This window comes from Coffea eugenioides, chromosome 3 (assembly GCF_003713205.1).
Source record: "Coffea eugenioides isolate CCC68of chromosome 3, Ceug_1.0, whole genome shotgun sequence".
NCBI classification, from domain to species: domain Eukaryota; kingdom Viridiplantae; phylum Streptophyta; class Magnoliopsida; order Gentianales; family Rubiaceae; genus Coffea; species Coffea eugenioides.
In genome coordinates, this window is record NC_040037.1 from 18,383,021 (window position 1) to 18,400,379 (window position 17,359).

General features: G+C 34.7%; 2 protein-coding genes across 3 annotated transcripts; one reads left to right on the top strand and one right to left on the bottom strand.

Moving 5' to 3' along the window:
• Positions 1-1,289: 1,289 nt before the first annotated feature.
• LOC113765702 (3beta-hydroxysteroid-dehydrogenase/decarboxylase) lies at positions 1,290-11,052 on the bottom strand. Of its 2 annotated transcripts, none has more exons than XM_027309942.1 (13): positions 10,961-11,052; positions 10,571-10,841; positions 8,799-8,888; positions 8,515-8,648; positions 7,109-7,279; positions 6,701-6,826; positions 5,409-5,488; positions 4,886-5,084; positions 4,387-4,492; positions 3,243-3,417; positions 2,730-2,886; positions 2,019-2,085; positions 1,290-1,895 (listed from the first exon to the last, which is right to left on the bottom strand). In XM_027309942.1, exons 2-13 carry the CDS (start codon positions 10,833-10,835, stop codon positions 1,750-1,752), a joined length of 1,716 nt encoding a protein of 571 aa, XP_027165743.1. In that variant the 5' UTR covers positions 10,836-10,841; positions 10,961-11,052; the 3' UTR covers positions 1,290-1,749. The 2 variants fall into 2 exon arrangements, with proteins under 2 accessions (XP_027165743.1, XP_027165744.1); XM_027309943.1 differs by having other exon boundaries at positions 10,571-10,863; positions 10,961-11,036.
• Positions 11,053-12,130: 1,078 nt separating this feature from the next.
• On the top strand, positions 12,131-16,102 carry LOC113765762 (DNA replication complex GINS protein PSF3-like). Its single transcript, XM_027310008.1, has 6 exons — positions 12,131-12,273; positions 12,385-12,456; positions 12,552-12,652; positions 13,194-13,292; positions 15,540-15,679; positions 15,803-16,102. Exons 1-6 carry the CDS (start codon positions 12,229-12,231, stop codon positions 15,910-15,912), a joined length of 567 nt encoding a protein of 188 aa, XP_027165809.1. The 5' UTR covers positions 12,131-12,228; the 3' UTR covers positions 15,913-16,102.
• Positions 16,103-17,359: the final 1,257 nt, after the last annotated feature.

Consider the following 17,359-nt stretch of genomic DNA (forward strand, 5'->3'; position numbering starts at 1 on the left):
TGGAGTCGGAAGATGATGATAAGAACTAAAAATGAACCAAGAAGAGAACAAAAGAAGAATAGAACCAGAATAGGAAAGAGAAAAGAAGAAAAAAGAAATAGAGAAATTGCTAGGAGAATATAGAGAGAACCAAAATGATCTTATTCACTGCCTTTTTTCTTACGAAAGGGAGTTACATTTATATGCTTACAATTACTACTGCTCTCATTCTCATCATAATCGAATTATTCAACTATAACTACTTCTAAAATTCTATTACAAGAGATTTTTGTGACAAGGACTATTATTGCAATTAACTAATTATCTATTAATGCAATTAACTAATTACCCTTCAAGTCCTTAAATTCCTGACATCGAGTAACAAACAAGCCAAGCCAGCTCAACTCGTCTCCTATTCAAGCAGCTCGATTGGATTCGTTAGTCAGGACATATATACCATTTCACACTATACAAGTAATAGAATTACAGGTTGGATTTTTTAAACTCGATCCTGGCTTGTTTGTGATTAATGAGTCGAGTTTGAGCCACATGCCCTTTTTATCAAATCGATTTTGACTAGGTTTCAAGGCTCATTCACTTAAACGAGTGAACTCGAGCCTAGCTTGATAAAGTGTTAAGTCGAGTTCATAAATCCAATACTCGACTCAACTCGATTAACACCTCTACTTGCATTGCTTTACATCACACTTATTTGACATAATTCGAATCTACTTGCATTGCTTTATTTTACATCACACTTATATGACGTAACTCAAATCCAATACTTGATTCAACTTGATTAATACCAGTACTTGCATTGTTTTGTTTTATATCACATTTGTTTGACACAATTCATGGCTAAGATATTTTTAAATGTATCTTGAAAGTATTTTTAAAATTTAAAATTCTATTGAGATATTTTTAAAAATTTTTAATTCTCCCCCTATCATATCCCTCCACCACCAACACCGCCTTCATCTTCGGATTCTCTCTCTTCCTCCTTTTCCCCTTCTTCCTCTTCCTCCGCATCTTCTTCCCCTCCCATCCTTCCACCAGCTCCCCACGACCAGATTTAGTCATGCCATCACAAAAGAACTTAATTGGAAAGGATTGTAAGTTGAAGGTTAAATTAGGCTAAAAAAATTGATGGATGAAATTGGCAATTTTCCTTTCTACATCCAAAAGGATGGAATCTCTCTGGCTAAAACTGATTAAAACCCAAGAAGAATTTAACGACTTAACAATCATAATACAATTAGGAGAAGAGAACAAAGTTTGTCCTGAAACAAAAAGTTACTCCTCAGTCTATGTGTAGAATTATATTAATATCTTTCTCTCAACAAATTAAAATGGTAATTGCTTCCCAAAATTCACCAAAACAAATCAAGTTCTTTAAACATAAATACAAGCAAATTAATCTATCTAATGCAATTAGATTCCTGAGTATATTAAATACAACAGATAAGTAAATCGATTTAAGGGGCTTAACGGACAGAAGCAATGCCCGCAGGACAAAATTTAGCTCCAGCAGCAAGACACGTTTCCGCACTTAAACCATTAGTTAGGGAACAACTGCACGCATCAGATCCAGAAAATCCCAATTGTCGATACATTCAGCTCGTAACCAGTCCCGTGAATGTAATGCAATAAAACCAGATGGAAAATGCAAGCTTTTAATACCCAAGAAGGAAACAAGGGAAACAAGCTTTTAATACCCAAGAAGGCACCAAGCGAGGAAGAATGACAAATGCTCTCATGCAGATAGGATCATTATTGCTGTTTCTTCAAGTTCGAAAACTTTCCTGCGACATTCGACCTTAGTTTACATCCAGACAGAAGAATTTGATGGACAAAACCATCTATTTCTTCTTCCTTCTTCTCATAGACAAAGAAAGCAACAAAGGCAATGGGAAGCCCTACCATAGCAAGAAGAAGATAATCAGACCAACCAGATGTGGCAAACTCCAGCAAGGATACTCAGGCATCTAGAAGAGAACATGCCTTGTGTGCATAAAGGTACAAAGAAAGAGAGCCCAAACCTATTATAAACAAACTTCGTAGTGAAAGGGCTCCAAGGATGCTCAAAATCAAAAGAGACAAAACCACCTGTTTTATTAAATGACCATGAAGCAACCAAGATTAATTCATGAAAACTCCATCAGGATTATAATAATAATGAGAAATCTAAAATGATGATGATAATAATAATTATAAAAATGCAAGATGACAATTTTAGAATATCATTTACCTTTCTGCAATTTTTACTGAGATCAGAATCAGAAAAAATTTTATTTATGGAATTGCCATAACACATGATAAAGGAAGGCAGTTCCTTTAATATATTTCTAATCTAAAGAAAAAGATACTCTTTTAACTAGTAGAACAAGTTGAATTGGTGTAAATTGAACGGTAAGGAATGGAGATAGTTTCGAGTAGTGATGGTGTTTTGGAAAAACCAAAGAATGCCACAGAACTTTTACAGCTTATTTTTCTAGTTACTGATTGACCTATTGAAGAATGATACCACAAATCAACTGCCCCCCTTCCCTCCCAGGCACTAACTGCTGACCTTTACTTTGTATTAAACTCGATCAAAAAGGAGGCTCTGTGCAGAAGATCCGGTGTACATATACCTCCAAAACAATCCAATTGAACCAAACACCATAAGATTCAGCTAGCATAGACTCCAGATCACAGGATGAAATATCTTACTTTAGAACAAAACTGTACAATTTATGCAGGAGCAATACCTTTGAAAATAGTATCCAGTCATTTCCTCTGCATAGAGATTTTAAATCGATCACAGCAGAGTTCCACCCCGAGGCTATTGATTGAGCAACTTGATGCGAGGACTCTTGTGAAATGTGGAACTTTGATTCAGGAATTTTCTCAACTTGATAACCCAATCTGCACCATTATGCATTGCATATAAGCTTTCATGAAAGCTTTGACAATTTTAACATGTTCAATTTGTTTCAAATTAGTATGCAGAAATGTTAGCTACTTGCACACATGTTCTAATATTGAACAAAGATAGTCATCTGGATCAAAGTATAGAAATACTGAACAAGGAGGAATGCATATTACGGATGTCGCCTTAATTTCCTTGTAGTATAACAGCCTGTAACACATATCAGTAGATAGAATGCCCAGGTGCATGTGTGCCCCAAGAGACATGGTTATCATATAAAATTTGCATGTGTACAAGTACTTACATGCATACACACGCACACACACATATGTCAGAGAGAGAGAGAGCATACAGTTTCCCGGGTAACCTTCCATTGATGAAGAGGAAAACCACTGCCACCAAGAGAAGTCTGGAAACTGCAGTTATAATGGTGTATCCAGATGCTATGAAATTGAAGTAAATAGCAGCCAGAACCAACAACATGAGGAGCGTTTGCCTTTTATCCCTCCATAGAAGTGTGTCTGCAACTGCAATATGTAGTTCCATGATATTAAATCCAAATATGATCTTTATGAATTTTCTCACTATCCTTTACTATAAGTGCGTGCAGTAATTGGACCATCATACATGTTTTTGTATTTCAAAGTCTGACATACCCATGCTTGACAGAGTAGCATCGTACAAACCATCAATTCTTCAAGTTTATATAATTTACTCCAGCTACATATAAATCATAATAACTTGAAAAGAATACAACATTTTACTATATTGGATGAAGCATCAAGATCACCAATCACATTGTCAAATTCTCTAGGTATATCCAGAGAATTAAAAATTTGCTTACATAGATTTAGACTGCTCTCAGTAACAGAATCTTGGTTTAAGATAAAAGTTACCACAACATAATAAAAAATGTAAGTGGGGTGAAACAAAGACATGATCAATTATTAATGCAATAGCATCACATTCTCCCTGTATGTACAGTTCTCCTGGAACTTCAACGGTAACATTACAAGCACTTTCTGCAAGAAACCTTAATTACAACACTAACTGGATACACAAGTGAATAGGCCCATCAGATAAAAGCAGTGGTTTCTAATTTAAGCTTCTCATGTGCAAGTTACCAATATTTATTTGGACCCAACATGTGGTTTCTTTGTCCAATGGTTTAACTGGTTTGCATTAGCTGTCAAAATCATGAAGGGTTCAGAGATCGTTCTACATGCTTAAAATGTTTAACAATATAATACCGTTTCAGAGGTCCAATAACCAGGGGATCCTACTAAACCACATTTATCATTTGTAATTCAACATTCCTACTTCACCACTTTTCCGGAAAATCAAGAATTTTCAGTAATAACCCAAAAACGACAAAAGCTATGTGCCTCTGCATTTTTCTAACGTGTGTTATCATGACAAGTACATGGGAAATTAGTTACCAAAAAAAAAAAACAGAAAAAACCTGCAGAAAAAGAAAGGGAATCAAGAATCTATACCCCTTCCGCTACCAAGAATTTTTGATGCTTTTGATGGACCATCCCTTTTAGGTCGAACTTCAGCTCTCAAGTGTGGGTATGATTCAATTGTTCGCTTAAGACCCTCCTGCAGAAAATCAAATTTAAATTGTCAAAAGAAAAATACAAAAACCAGGAGATGTATTCTAAAGATTTACTTAACATGTTGAAATTACATTTGCTGCATCAAACTGAAACAAATAAAAATCTCCTTCCAATCAGAGCCCCTCATTATAGGGTGTATGGCAAGAATATATAAACCATAAAACATCCCTCTCAGGAAACACCCAAAACAATAATTAAATAAAAAGGCAAAGCATAAATATAGTGCATTATACAAAACCAAGTATTTAATGAAGGGACTCTGCTACAAGTACAGATTGGATATAGTCAAAAGGCTCCAAAGTTTACTAGGGTAGAAGAAATGTTTGCATAATTGACTATGTAGAAAATTCACTGGTTTAATGGAAATCATGGTAACCTGGAGAGAGACAACTGGTGTGTAGCCAAGCAAATCATTTGCTTTTGAACAATTAAATGTCCTGCAGCAAGACAGAAGCCTGATTCTTGAAGGAGTGAACTGTGGAACCTTCATCCCATAGGGGGCCAGCATCTTATATACCCACTCCACCATATGTGCTATAGGCATCATCAGAAAGACGGGAAGTTTAATTCTTGGCCTGCATACTATATGAAATCAGAATAAAGATAGTATACTTTAAAATCTTATTAGCCATGGCAGCTTGGTGACAGTTAAACAAATAAGCAACCACCCTCCATCTTTTAACTCCTCTCTCATTGTCAACACATGTGACCAAAATCTGACGACTCTATCTCTTTTCCAGAAAAAGGACGATATTCAGTTAAAGCCCGATTGCTACAGAAACAAAATTGAAACTTTATATGGCTAGTACTTGTCTCTCACTTACGTACAACTTAACAATACAGGGTCACTAAAGCTCATTCTTCATCCGTTAATTGAAAGGACAAAATGTAGAAAGTACCTTTCATAGCCAAGACCTTCAAGAACAAGCGACATAAATTCCCAGAACTTGATGGGCTCCATGTTTGTAATGAAATATGCCTGCAAGAACATTTGGTGGCTACAACTCTATCAAGGTTTGCACTGTAGAACAAAAAAGATAGTAGTAGCCGTACATCTGAATAGCTTAGTAAGTAAACATGATTTTGAAGCATATCCTTCCAATTCCAAAAACATTAGCTAACCAAGCCAGCAAAGGAATTAAAAGCATTTGGAGGGCAAACCTCTACAACATTAAAGTTAATTTCCCATATTAAAGCAGAAGGATGAAAGCTAGGTTAAATTCTTTGTATAGCATATCTACAACCACCGTGCTTATTAGGTGCTGCAAAGCTAGAGGGCTGGAGATTCAGCGTGTTAACTTTCAGGATCACTAAATTGTAATAAGAGATTTCCTACCAGTCAATTCTCAATTCATTTTATTGAATTTATACAATGTTTTAAGCATAATCAAAAGTTATAGATGCAAGAACTACAAATATCACGAGAAGAACTAAAGGACACAAAAATCTACACAAAAAGTGAACACATCAAGAAAGGCAAAAAGATACAATCTTGCTTTGTAGAAAAAGATTAAAGGTGAAATTCCTGAACCATTATACCTTTCAAATTCTTATAAATAGCATAGAAGAAGCAGATTTCATTCAATGAACAACAATTCTGAATTTTGATACTACTTTTGAGTCATAACTACAATGAATGTTCGAGGAACAATACATTGCAAAGTCCATCGGGATATAACTGAAATTTGTTGCTTTTACGTAAAAATCATATTCAGGGCATGACTTGTATCAAGTTCAAGGAGTGGCATTTTGCTTCATTCAATGTGCCAAAAGTGAGCTTTGTCAATTCCATTTAGCTAGGTGGGATAATTTGACTGAAAATTTAAAGCTAACGTGTAACTACATAAATGCCTGAAAAATCCAAATATGCAACCTCTGAAGCTCATAATTGTTAGCTTGAGATTCTCCAGTGCATCACAGAATGAACCTGGGTGTACATGCATATCATATGGTATGTGTAAACATGTACAGCAATTGTCTCTAATTAAACAGGGCGTCACCATCACCCAGTTTGAATAACGATTGCAAAGCTCTTCAGCATGCAAATATGGTCAAAGCTAGACATAAGGAACTAAAGCCAGCTTTGTGGCAAAACGACAACTTGAAGCAGCATTTGTTTGGGAAAAAAAGAAGAAGAAGCAAATAAGTGGTTGAATTCCAGAATAGTGATTGAAACAACAAACTAGCCTACCTGCCCTGCAGCTTTCTCTGAAACTGCCCCTCCTGAAGCCAGTGCTCGTTCAGCACATATGTGAGCATGTGCAACATTTTCGACGTATGTGAAATCATACAGATTGTTGCCATCACCAATTATGAACTAACATTGCATATTAGAAGGTCAACAAAATACAAAGTTAATGACCATCCAACCTTAGCAAGAATAGAGAACAAAGCCACAAGACTCCAAGTCAGTTATAAAAAGTGTCAATGCAGAATGACCCAAACAATGAAAGAAGTATCATAAGCTAGTATCATCAGAAAATCAGGATTGTTTGGTTTTAAAAGAAAAGCTTAGTTGATGTAATTATAAAAAGAACCATAAACTTAGTAGTGAAGCTAAGTACACGTAGAAGTTAAAATTCACAGAAGTCATACTAACCTTAGATTTCCCAGCCCTTGCGGCAGCAACTAAAGAAGGCACAAGTAACCTATCACCTGGACCAAAAATGCTGCTAGGTCTAATGCAACATGTTAGAAGGCCATTAGTGCCATTTGACTTGATAACTAGTGCTTCTCCTTCAGCTTTAGTGGCAGAATATGAATCATTGTGCTGAAAATGTAGAAAGTAAAGTAAACTCAGCTAACAATATACTTCAGCAAAAGCTTGTTCAAAGATTAATACGGAAAAAAAAAAGAAAAAATGAATGAGGGAAGATAACAAAAAATAGCTTGGCCAAAATTAAAACAAATCAAAAAGAAGTTTCAGGGTTCATATCCTTAAACAAGTAAAACATAATTTGAAATACATGCAGCCTTGGATATCCATCAAATTCCTAATTTTAAGTTTTGTGACTGCATCTGAACACTGAATTGCGCAAGACTACTGCTAAATATGCTAGATAACCTATGAAAAACATGAACCGTCCAATATGGCAAAGTATATGATTGTTTAATTCAAAGTTTATGGATGAATGGCTTCTAAGGCATTTTGATATAGTTAAAACACACTGTTGTGACAACAGTTGGTAAATTTATTGACGCAAAGTTGCCACATATAATGAAAAATCCTGAATTGTTTCCTTTTGTCAACAATGAAAATGGAAATGGATGATAGATAAAGAGTAGATGTCGAGAATTGATGCATGAACAAGCATAAAGTGTTGTCACATCAGGGAAAAGATTATAACATTAGAGTTTCTAACGTTTAGCTTCACGACACCAACAGTGAATGGACAATTCATTAGTACATCATCAATGTGACAAATTGCACGTCTACACAGTTAAGATTTAGGGAATCCCATTGTGTTTAAAGCATATTAAGCAAATTAATCATTATCCTACAGATGTCACGACAAGGGTTTCTAATATTCTTCACAACAATTTTTTAGCAGATACAGGATTTTCCAGATTATGGTCATGAAAAATCCTAAATTAAATCGTGTCTTCCAAAGTCAAAAAGAAAAGGCAAGGAAGAACCATAGCTACATAGAGACAGTAAGTAAATTACTACATCAACCACATAAAGATGCCAGCAAAGGACAAGGAAAAGTAAATAAAATACAATTCTCCTCTTTTTTAGGTTTATAACTGCAACTATGAAATGGAAATTAGTAAAACACCAAGAGAATAGTGCTAAGTATCATCTAGCATTCTTGATAGCAGGATTATGAACAATCCCAGATTCATTTGAGATGAAAAGCAAACAGAGATCTGCTAATCAACCACAATGGTATCAGGTAAAAAAGCTGGAAGACCCAATTGTGACTGAGAAAGCTTCTAGTGATACAAATCCAGTATAGTCCCAGCAAAAGACCAATTCCAAGTAGGTCTATAGATGCTACATACCTTGGCAGGATAAGGCAATGTTTCATCACCATTAAAAATTCCATGAACTCCATCGAAGACCACACTCGGTGAGCTTGTGCATATAAGCCTCTTTACTTTCAGCTCAACACAAGCATCAATAACATTCTTGGTACCTGCAAGTAATTGACTTGTCATGTTAACGAAGCAAAATTTGGTAGCCCAGTAGAAAATATTTCAACCGTTTACAACAACTAAAGGTGCAAAGAAAAGTAGACATGAAGAAGTTCTTTATTCTGGTCAACTTTCTTATCAAAGAAACTTACCTTGCACGTTGACAGAATAATGAAGCTGGTAGTTGTTGATAGAAGAATCTGGAGCAGCCATGTGAAAAACAACCTCAGCTCCCTGGAAAGCTACAACATGAGAACGATACATCAGAATACTTCTAGAATGTGCCACATAAACTTGCTTAAAGGACAAGACCATAATGTGAAGTATAGTTCGCATGGACACAAAGATATTACACTTTTTTGTCATGACATATTAAGGACCACTTATGATGATGTTTAAAGTAGAATTTAAAGTGGTTTTACTCGTGGCTTTACTGGAAAAATTCAATGAAAACTTTGCTTTTGAGAATGTCTTGAAAAGTAATTCTGATATTCTTTTCATTTGTGTGACCTGGTATAACTCAAATACAGAAAAATATTTGATGGTTTTACATTTTTAAAATTAATTAGCAAGGCATAACATATTTAGACAATGCACCCTTAATAGTAATCACTGAAAAACAAAAATTCTCAGGGGATAAACAAGGAGTAAAATTCACTGGAAAATGAAAAATAGGTTATCAAGTACCATATAGAAACAACTCGTGCGCTTAAAGTTCAAGTTAAAAGATAATCACTCAAGGGCCTATTCTTCTAAACACCTGATCAGTTTTTTGGATTATAAAAGGCTACTTTCTTGTGTTCTTGATTGCTTTCAAGACCAACTTTTAGATTTTTTGGAAGCAATAAAAGCTGAAAGTCAGAAGCAAAATAACGGTTTGGCTCCTGATTCTGCTTTTGAAAATCAGAGGCAATTAAGGACAAAGGCCATAATCTTAATCATAACCTTAAAAAAAAGGGCATAATCATAATGTTAATTTTATATATTAAGAAAAAAGGCTGCAAATTTTTTTCCTTCAAATGTTTTTGTTGAAATGGGCACCAAAGTGATGGGTTATGCAGATAGGTAATTGTCATCAGGATACACTGAAGTAATAGATTTGTCTGGATATTTATTTCATTGAATTTCTGTTAACACAAATGTGACCGCAAGATTCTCTCAATTAGAGGATGCACAAACTTCATGAAGTAATGTGATAAGCTTTGCGAATTACAAACCACATTGAAAGCTGTTAGCTCAAGAAATTTCTTTAATCGTTTGACAAAATTTAGGAATACTCAGCTCAATCAGCCGTATACCACACCTACAGGGATACTTCAGAGTAAAATTCACAAAAGAAGCTAGTAACCTGATTTGCCAAAAAAGGGGTGTCTTGTACTGCAATATCTATGCTTTTTGCACCCAACCAAAAAGGAAAAAGGCAAACTCATCCCAGAACCTTTAATGAAAAACTTGCATTTATGTGCATTTTGTGTGCGCACAAGGTGAATGCCGCATGTAGCGCTGATCCGTGCTATTATCAACTTACTGATACATAATCAAATTTACCAACTTTTTTCCTTTATGTTTCCATTAAGTCCTACGAAATCACACACATTAGTTATCACGCATTGCTTCAAATCCAAAGACACATTTCAGGTGAACATTTACACATAAAAAACTAACAAAAAACAATAACAATGATGATGAAAAGAATACGCCAAATACTACATTTATTTACTCAGATACCAAGTCACCAACTTTTTAAGACATCTTCTCTGTCTCTTTCTTGATTGCAAGTTCCAACTTACTGCTGCAATCAGGAAAAACTAACTGAAAACTTTCGACGTTCCTAGGCGTCACCAAACACTCACTTTAACTAAAAATTCGCCCAAAATTACAAAAATAAAAGAAAAGAAAATCACAAGAAATGTTGATTTCGTACCTTTGAGCACTTGAGACTTATCACGGAGATCCACGGAGACATAGCTAGCACGACCAGAACTCAACGCCTCGCCGAGAATGCCTTTCTCTTCTTGCGGTTCGAGCTTGATCGTAGGGCCTAAATCCGCAATCCGAACGCAAAACATATTGTATCGGATCAACATTTCCACCAAATGCCTCGCCGCAAACCCTCTCCCTCCGGTCACCACACACCACCTCTCTCCTTGCCCTTGCCCTAGGTCTTGGCCTTCTGCTTCCGCCTCCATTTTCGCCTGATATTAATTTTTTTACTTCCTTTCAATCACATTGCCATTGGATTCAGAAATTTACATGCATAATTATACCAAAAAAAATGTGCAATGTAGAGTGTCCGTGAGAGATGAGATAGTACCTGCTAGAGGATTCAGCAGCGAACGATGAATCTAGTGTGTGTTGTGTGTGTAATTATGGGGCAGAGAGAGAGAGAGATTTTGAAGCAGAGTGTGGTGTAGGGAAGATGATGAATGCTTTAGTAGACTTGTTTCAGTCTTGGGCGTTTGTCTGGGGTGTGATTGGGGCCCCGCAAGTTGACCCGATTAAACGAGAAGTTGACGGTGTGGATTACGACGCGTGGACTTGATTAGATGGGTTGTTCCAACTTGAAAGCTGAAAGTAAAAACCCAGAATAAGTAAATAGAAGGCTTTGTGCTGAAATTTTGGCTTTTAATTTTTGAGTCATTGAGTAATCGAACTTTACTTTGACCACAAAAAGGGTTTTAAACTTTATTTGGAGGTGGATTAATAGATCAAATCTCCTTACATATATTCAAAAAATGCAAGCTATTCTAGAAAATATTGTCAGCGGATGCGTAGGTATTCATTTGAGTCGTGATAGCTAAGTTCTCTCCAGGTTCTTCTGGATTTCTTCAAGTCATTCGAAGAAAAAAAACTTCTCGATCTTGACTAGTACAATAAATAAGTCAAAATTTATATTCAAGTTTGACTCATTAAAATAATTTCGAATTCAAACTCGACATTAATCCAGACCCATATGACATAAATTCAAACGTGTGCTTGAAATTCTTATATAAATTTACAATTTAAAAAGTTTAACCAATTTAATTATTTTATTTAATAAGAAATTATTTTACCAAATATAAGAAGGTTTTTTTAAAAAAACAAAACAAAATCCTAATCAATCAAGACAAACTAAATCTACATAATTATTACGAAAATTAGGAGTACTAGTTTCAATAAATATACAAATGAGTCTAAACGAATTATTCATAAGTGGAGCCAATCTCAACTCGTTTGAAAAATACCGAATTTGATGTTCAAATAGTTCAACGAGTAACTTAAACATGAACCTTATACAAACCGACCTGAATGACTCATGAGCAGCTAGTTTGTTTTACATTTCTAGCCGCTAGAAGAAGTGTCACCCAAACATCATACATCCTGGGGTGAAATATAAAAACATTACATGTAAAAGGGCTTGATCAATAAATTTACATAGTTTGAAAGAAGTACATCAAAATCAACTCGACCCTCTTTTCGAATTCTCCCAAAAATAAGTCAGAACATTTTCCCTCCATTCTCATCCCCATTCCTCCCTCCCAAATTTTCTGCAAAATCAATCTTGTCCTTCCCTCGGAAGAAGAAGAATTTCAACTTCTTAATATGGCGAATTATTATGATATTGATGATGTTTTAGCTGAAGAGGAGGTAAACAGAAGAATTTCAATTTCTTACAGCTTTGCAAATTCATTACTATAATTTTTTGGTTTTTTTAACAATTGTTGATGATTTCTTTCTTCTCAATGGGAAAAAAAAAAGATTTTACCAGCTGTATTCCAGCAGGCAGCGGACTGTTTCGGGCTACTTGATTCTAGTGATGATACAAATGAGGTGATCTGTCAGTGATTTTTGGGCAGAGGGGTGACTCTATGCGTGCTTTTTCTGTGCATTTGTGTGGTGTTAGTGATTGTTTCTCGTAAGTTCAGGTTGAAGCCGGTGCGAAAGTAGAATTACCATTTTGGCTAGCTCGTGATTTACATGTGAGAGGAGTGGTAGCCGTCGACGTTCCGCCGTACTTCAGAAAAGTGTAAAACTCATCCCACTATTTGATAATATTTTCTTCTCACAAGTTTTGTCCCATACATGAGTTCTTATGATTTTCTTCTAAGGATAGTGATATAATATGTTTGTATTTTAGTATAGTTTTCACTAAAATGCGATCAAGATCTATCATTTAAGCGTTAGAATGTAATATGTGTGTGTGTGTGTGCTGTAAATCTTCATGAAGACAATGCAACAAATCAAAATAATTCCTATTGTACTTAGCTACAGACTTAGCTGGTGATTAGGACGTGATATGGTAATAAGATGGGTGGTGGTTTTATTCATTCTTTGTGGATTCCTGGGCTTTTCCAATTTAGTCTCTCAAGCAGTTTGTTCATCAAAAATATCAAATTAATTTACATCAGAATGAGTGGTGTACGTCACGTAATTGTATGATGCTTTTGGGATGACTTTGAAGTTCTCCGAACATCATGTCAATTCTTGAATGTCTGTAGTTTTATTCATGAAAGTTTTGATAACATTTATTTTGGTCAATTTAATTATTTTTTTGAGGCTTCCATCAGTTCTAGAACACGCAAGGAAATTGAGGCTGATGCTGCACATGTGGATCTAAGAGGTCGATGCCAGTATTTCTATGAACTAGGACTCAAAATAGCACCACTGTAAGTTTTTATTAAGATTTTGGTCATATCTGCTTCATCTATGCCTAATGTTTGACTTTGTCTTAAATTTCATGTATATGAGCTTTTCCCAGTCTTTAATCCTCATACAACCAACATACATCGAAAACTTCTAATAATTATGTTATGGAAATATCCTGTCATGTCAGAGGATCTTATTCAACTTGAATGAAAGAATGCAATCTCAAAATCATGCCATCTTTTTTTTGTTATGGTTAAGCATACGACCAAAACTTATTCCTTCAACATCTTAAGTTAAAGCATGCTAAGATTAGTTTGGTCCAGAATTTGTCACAGCACAATGTAATTCATATCATGCCATCAGCATCTACAATAATTTTTTATTTGCTAACTTTTAAAGAAATGAATTTTGATCTCTTGAATTTTTTAGAAATAGAACTTAGCCTGAAAAGGTGTTGTCGAGAGATTATCAGCAGAAAGCATCACGAAGATATTTAAAGGTTAAAATATTTCTGGTTGAGTAAGAGAAAAGAATATCAAAGCTAAAAGTATGTTGAAATTGAAGTCTGCAGGAACTATATGGTTTTTCGAAGGCTTGTTGGCAATGACATTAACTTCTTTTGGTCTGAAAATCTGGAACCTAAACAGGATTGGAAATAGAGAACGTGTTTGGTGGTTTGCCCTTTTCTTTTATGCTTGCACTCTTTTTACAACCCTAGGGGAGCAGTGAGGAGAGCAGTCTGGTAAACCAATTTGCTGAAGTAAACTTCTTAGTATTTGCTGCAAAGTTCATTGGATTGTTCTAAAAAAAAAGACATGGATTTCCTTTTCCTTAACGAATCCTTAGTAAATTGTGCTGAGAACAGAAAGGAAAAACAAAATGGACGAGACAGTCAAGATAACAAAAGAAATTTTAAGTTGGAGAACCATGATTGAGCGGTTATACTTGTCTGTGTATTCCACCTTCTATTCTTCCCTTTTCTTACCGCTTATATTCTCTAAATCCTTGCTATTTGCTCGTATATGATTGGAAGGTTTTTCCAGAAAATATGCCTGTAGTTTCAAGCAATAGGTAAATCCTATCAGCAAGAAGTTTGTTGGTTTTTATTTCAGATACAATAATCATCTGTTCGTTCTCTTTTGTAATTTTTTTGAACCAACAGGAGTAAAAAGAAAGAATTAGCACGCTGTTGTGACTAACCTTCGATCTTATATAGAAAGACAAGCATAATTAATGAACAAAATTTTTAAAACTTATTCTGCGACTAGAAAGAATATTTGCTGAGCTCAGAAGTTGAAAGAACATCGACTAACTTACAATACTAATTCAAAGTATGTCAAGTAAAAAATCTTATCTTTATAACAAACAGCAATGTGTCGCTGAGAAGTAAACAGTGTTGCGAGTTTGCATTCAACCATAGCTAAGTATAATTGAATGTACGAAAGTGCAGTTATATACATGATGCTAATGGCAACTTTTGGGGTTTGTTTGTCTACTGGTTATCTCCGCTGGAAGTAAGTTTTCTATCCATAGAAAGCAGCTTCCAAGAAAATTTTTAGTTTCCCCATCTGTTGGTTAATAGATGGGCTGAAATATTTTGCTTATCCTAGGAAGCATAACAATCACCAATGATCAATGGCTCCCTTTTACCACTTCCTCTTTGCTCGTCCCCACCTCAAGCCACGATACAGCTATGGTATCACAACCATTGATCCACAACCCCTATTCCACCTGATATGGGAATGAAAAGAGGAATGAACCTTTTCTTCTTTACTGACCACTAATCTCTCAAGTAGCCCCTTTAATTAAACTTTTAATCTAGTATGAACTTCATTCATCTCCATCTGCCTAGTTTTTATTTTAGGATTATATACATATGGCTATGTATGTTGAGTGGGTGTGAATTGGTATGTGAAAGGAAAGAGAGAATGAGATAAGGAAGAACCAGCAATGAGTGGGTGATGAATGCCGACTCCATTTTATGATGAATTGTCCAGATCCGATTTTGGTTCTTATCTTGAGGTTGATTCAACACGTTCAAAAAGAAAAGGGAAAAATACTCCAATAAATTGGCTCCCTAAGTTATTTTACACCTGATGATGTTATTTAGTTTCTATAGCAAATCTTTCATAGACTAACATGTAACTCATGAGATTGATGAAAACATTTTCATCAAACTCACCTTTAATGTTACCATTCATCAAACTCACCTGAGGATGACATTTGTGGCTTACCATGTTATTCTTATGTGAATTCTTGATAAATAGGGTTGGTGACAAAACCATTGGACCTTTCCTCCTAGTTGCATTTCAGACCAGATACAAGGAGGTTCTTGTAAAGGCACATACTGCTGCATCTGCAGTGGCTCCCAAGCACTTAACACTGCTAACAAATGAAGAGGCCAAATGTAAGACAAATATAATAATCATTTGGTTGTTTCGTTTTCATCTCTGTGTTCCTTTTCTGTTGCCCTGTTTTCATTTTAGAAATCAGAGTTTTGAATGTTGATCATGTGGCTATTAATTTGAAGTATATGAGGCTGGTCAATTGTCCACTGCGGCATTCAAGAAGTGGCGGATGGGTGGACCAAGATTGCAAAGAGCTCCTGTTCTTGGTAGGAAGAGGAAACCAATAGAATAGGTGACCTTTGTTATCTTTGTTAATGGATGTCACAGTGTGTGAGCTCTCCATTTCATGTTCTTTGGTAGGGCAGATGTCATGGAGAATATGTAGTTTATGCTGTTTTATCCTATGCAAGAAATTCTTGAAGGAACCAAAACAGCTGAATACAATTTTCAATCATGTTCTTGGTTATATTAGTGGTTATTTGTGAAATACCTAGTTAATGAGCAAGTAGTTTAACTAGCACTTGTCTTGCTTCCAGTCCATCGCCAATGTTTTGATTCACAAATACCACCCACAACATCCTTCCTCTTTTTTTTTTTTGTGTTAAAAGTTTTCTTTTTCTTTTTGAAATTGGGAGTCTGCCTTGTGAGTTACATACCCATAACATCCTCCATCATTTACTTATGTCACTGGCAAAATTTATTTGAGAGGCAGTAAATATTTGTATTATATCTATATAATATCCGTTCTTATAGTCAAAATTTTTTTTTGTATGTTGTGTATTTAAAAAATACTCATACTTTTTAATTAACTATATAAAACATGTAATCAAATTTTAAAAGAATAATCCAAATTTTGGAAAAATTTAAAAACTTGAGTAAGGATAATGACATACCTATTGAGGTACATATAAAATAGCAAAGACATGTATCATAGCTTTTGTAGATATAAAAAATCATGAGATAATAAAATTGTAATAATTTTAATGTCTTGTACATGACACTAGAATAAGCATTTAAAAAAAGCAAAATTTGGTTATAAAAAAAAGAATAAAAGAATTAGGAGTTATAATTGGCATAAAAATAGTAGTCTTTGATTAAAAATCACCCTCCCTTCCTTCCATAAAATTTGTCATGTTTGTCATTTTTTCTTATTTCAAATTAATTGTTATTTTAGAAAAGTCAACTCACATTTTTCAATGAAATTTTATCTTTTTTCTCAACTCATTTGTTTCAATGAAATTTTTGTGTTTGATTTACACCTTATTTATTCCAATAAATTATCTCAAATAATCTTATATCCAAACACATATCTTTACCCTTCATGTGTTTACCATTTATTCCCTGCAATTATTAATATGTCAAATAAAAAATGATTTGCTGACCCATCACTAGATATAAGAGGAAAATAAAAATTCACTTTCTTACTAACATCACTATATATAAATTGTATGTTCTTTAAAAAATGAACGACATATTAAACAAACAACATATTTTATGGAACGGAAAGAGTGCTAATTTTTCAAGTATTTTTAGTTCCATAATGTTCAAATATTATTCACGTGCATACAAATTTAAATGTGTGATTTTGCCATCAAACTAGTAAAATATATTTATAAAATATGTCTACCGGTAGAATCTTCCGCTAGAAGTTTCGAAAATCTCAAAGATCATCCCACCATCATTTGGCGGGACGGAGGGTCAAACACTCAAACCTTCCCAGTTTCCCACCATTCCTCCCT

Excerpts from the sequence above, each read along its gene's own strand:
- LOC113765702 (XM_027309942.1), bottom strand. The coding sequence starts at position 10,835 with ATGGAGGCGGAAGCAGAAGGCCAAGACCTAGGGCAAGGGCAAGGAGAG. Across the intron at positions 5,489-6,700 it reads CAGAGAAAGCTGCAGGGCAG|GCATATTTCATTACAAACAT; the intron begins GTAGGCTAGTTT and ends ATGTTCTTGCAG. Across the intron at positions 2,086-2,729 it reads ACTGGATACTATTTTCAAAG|GTGGTTTTGTCTCTTTTGAT; the intron begins GTATTGCTCCTG and ends TTAATAAAACAG.
- LOC113765762 (XM_027310008.1), top strand. The coding sequence starts at position 12,229 with ATGGCGAATTATTATGATATTGATGATGTTTTAGCTGAAGAGGAG. Across the intron at positions 12,457-12,551 it reads CTAGTGATGATACAAATGAG|GTTGAAGCCGGTGCGAAAGT; the intron begins GTGATCTGTCAG and ends TCGTAAGTTCAG. Across the intron at positions 13,293-15,539 it reads GGACTCAAAATAGCACCACT|GGTTGGTGACAAAACCATTG; the intron begins GTAAGTTTTTAT and ends CTTGATAAATAG.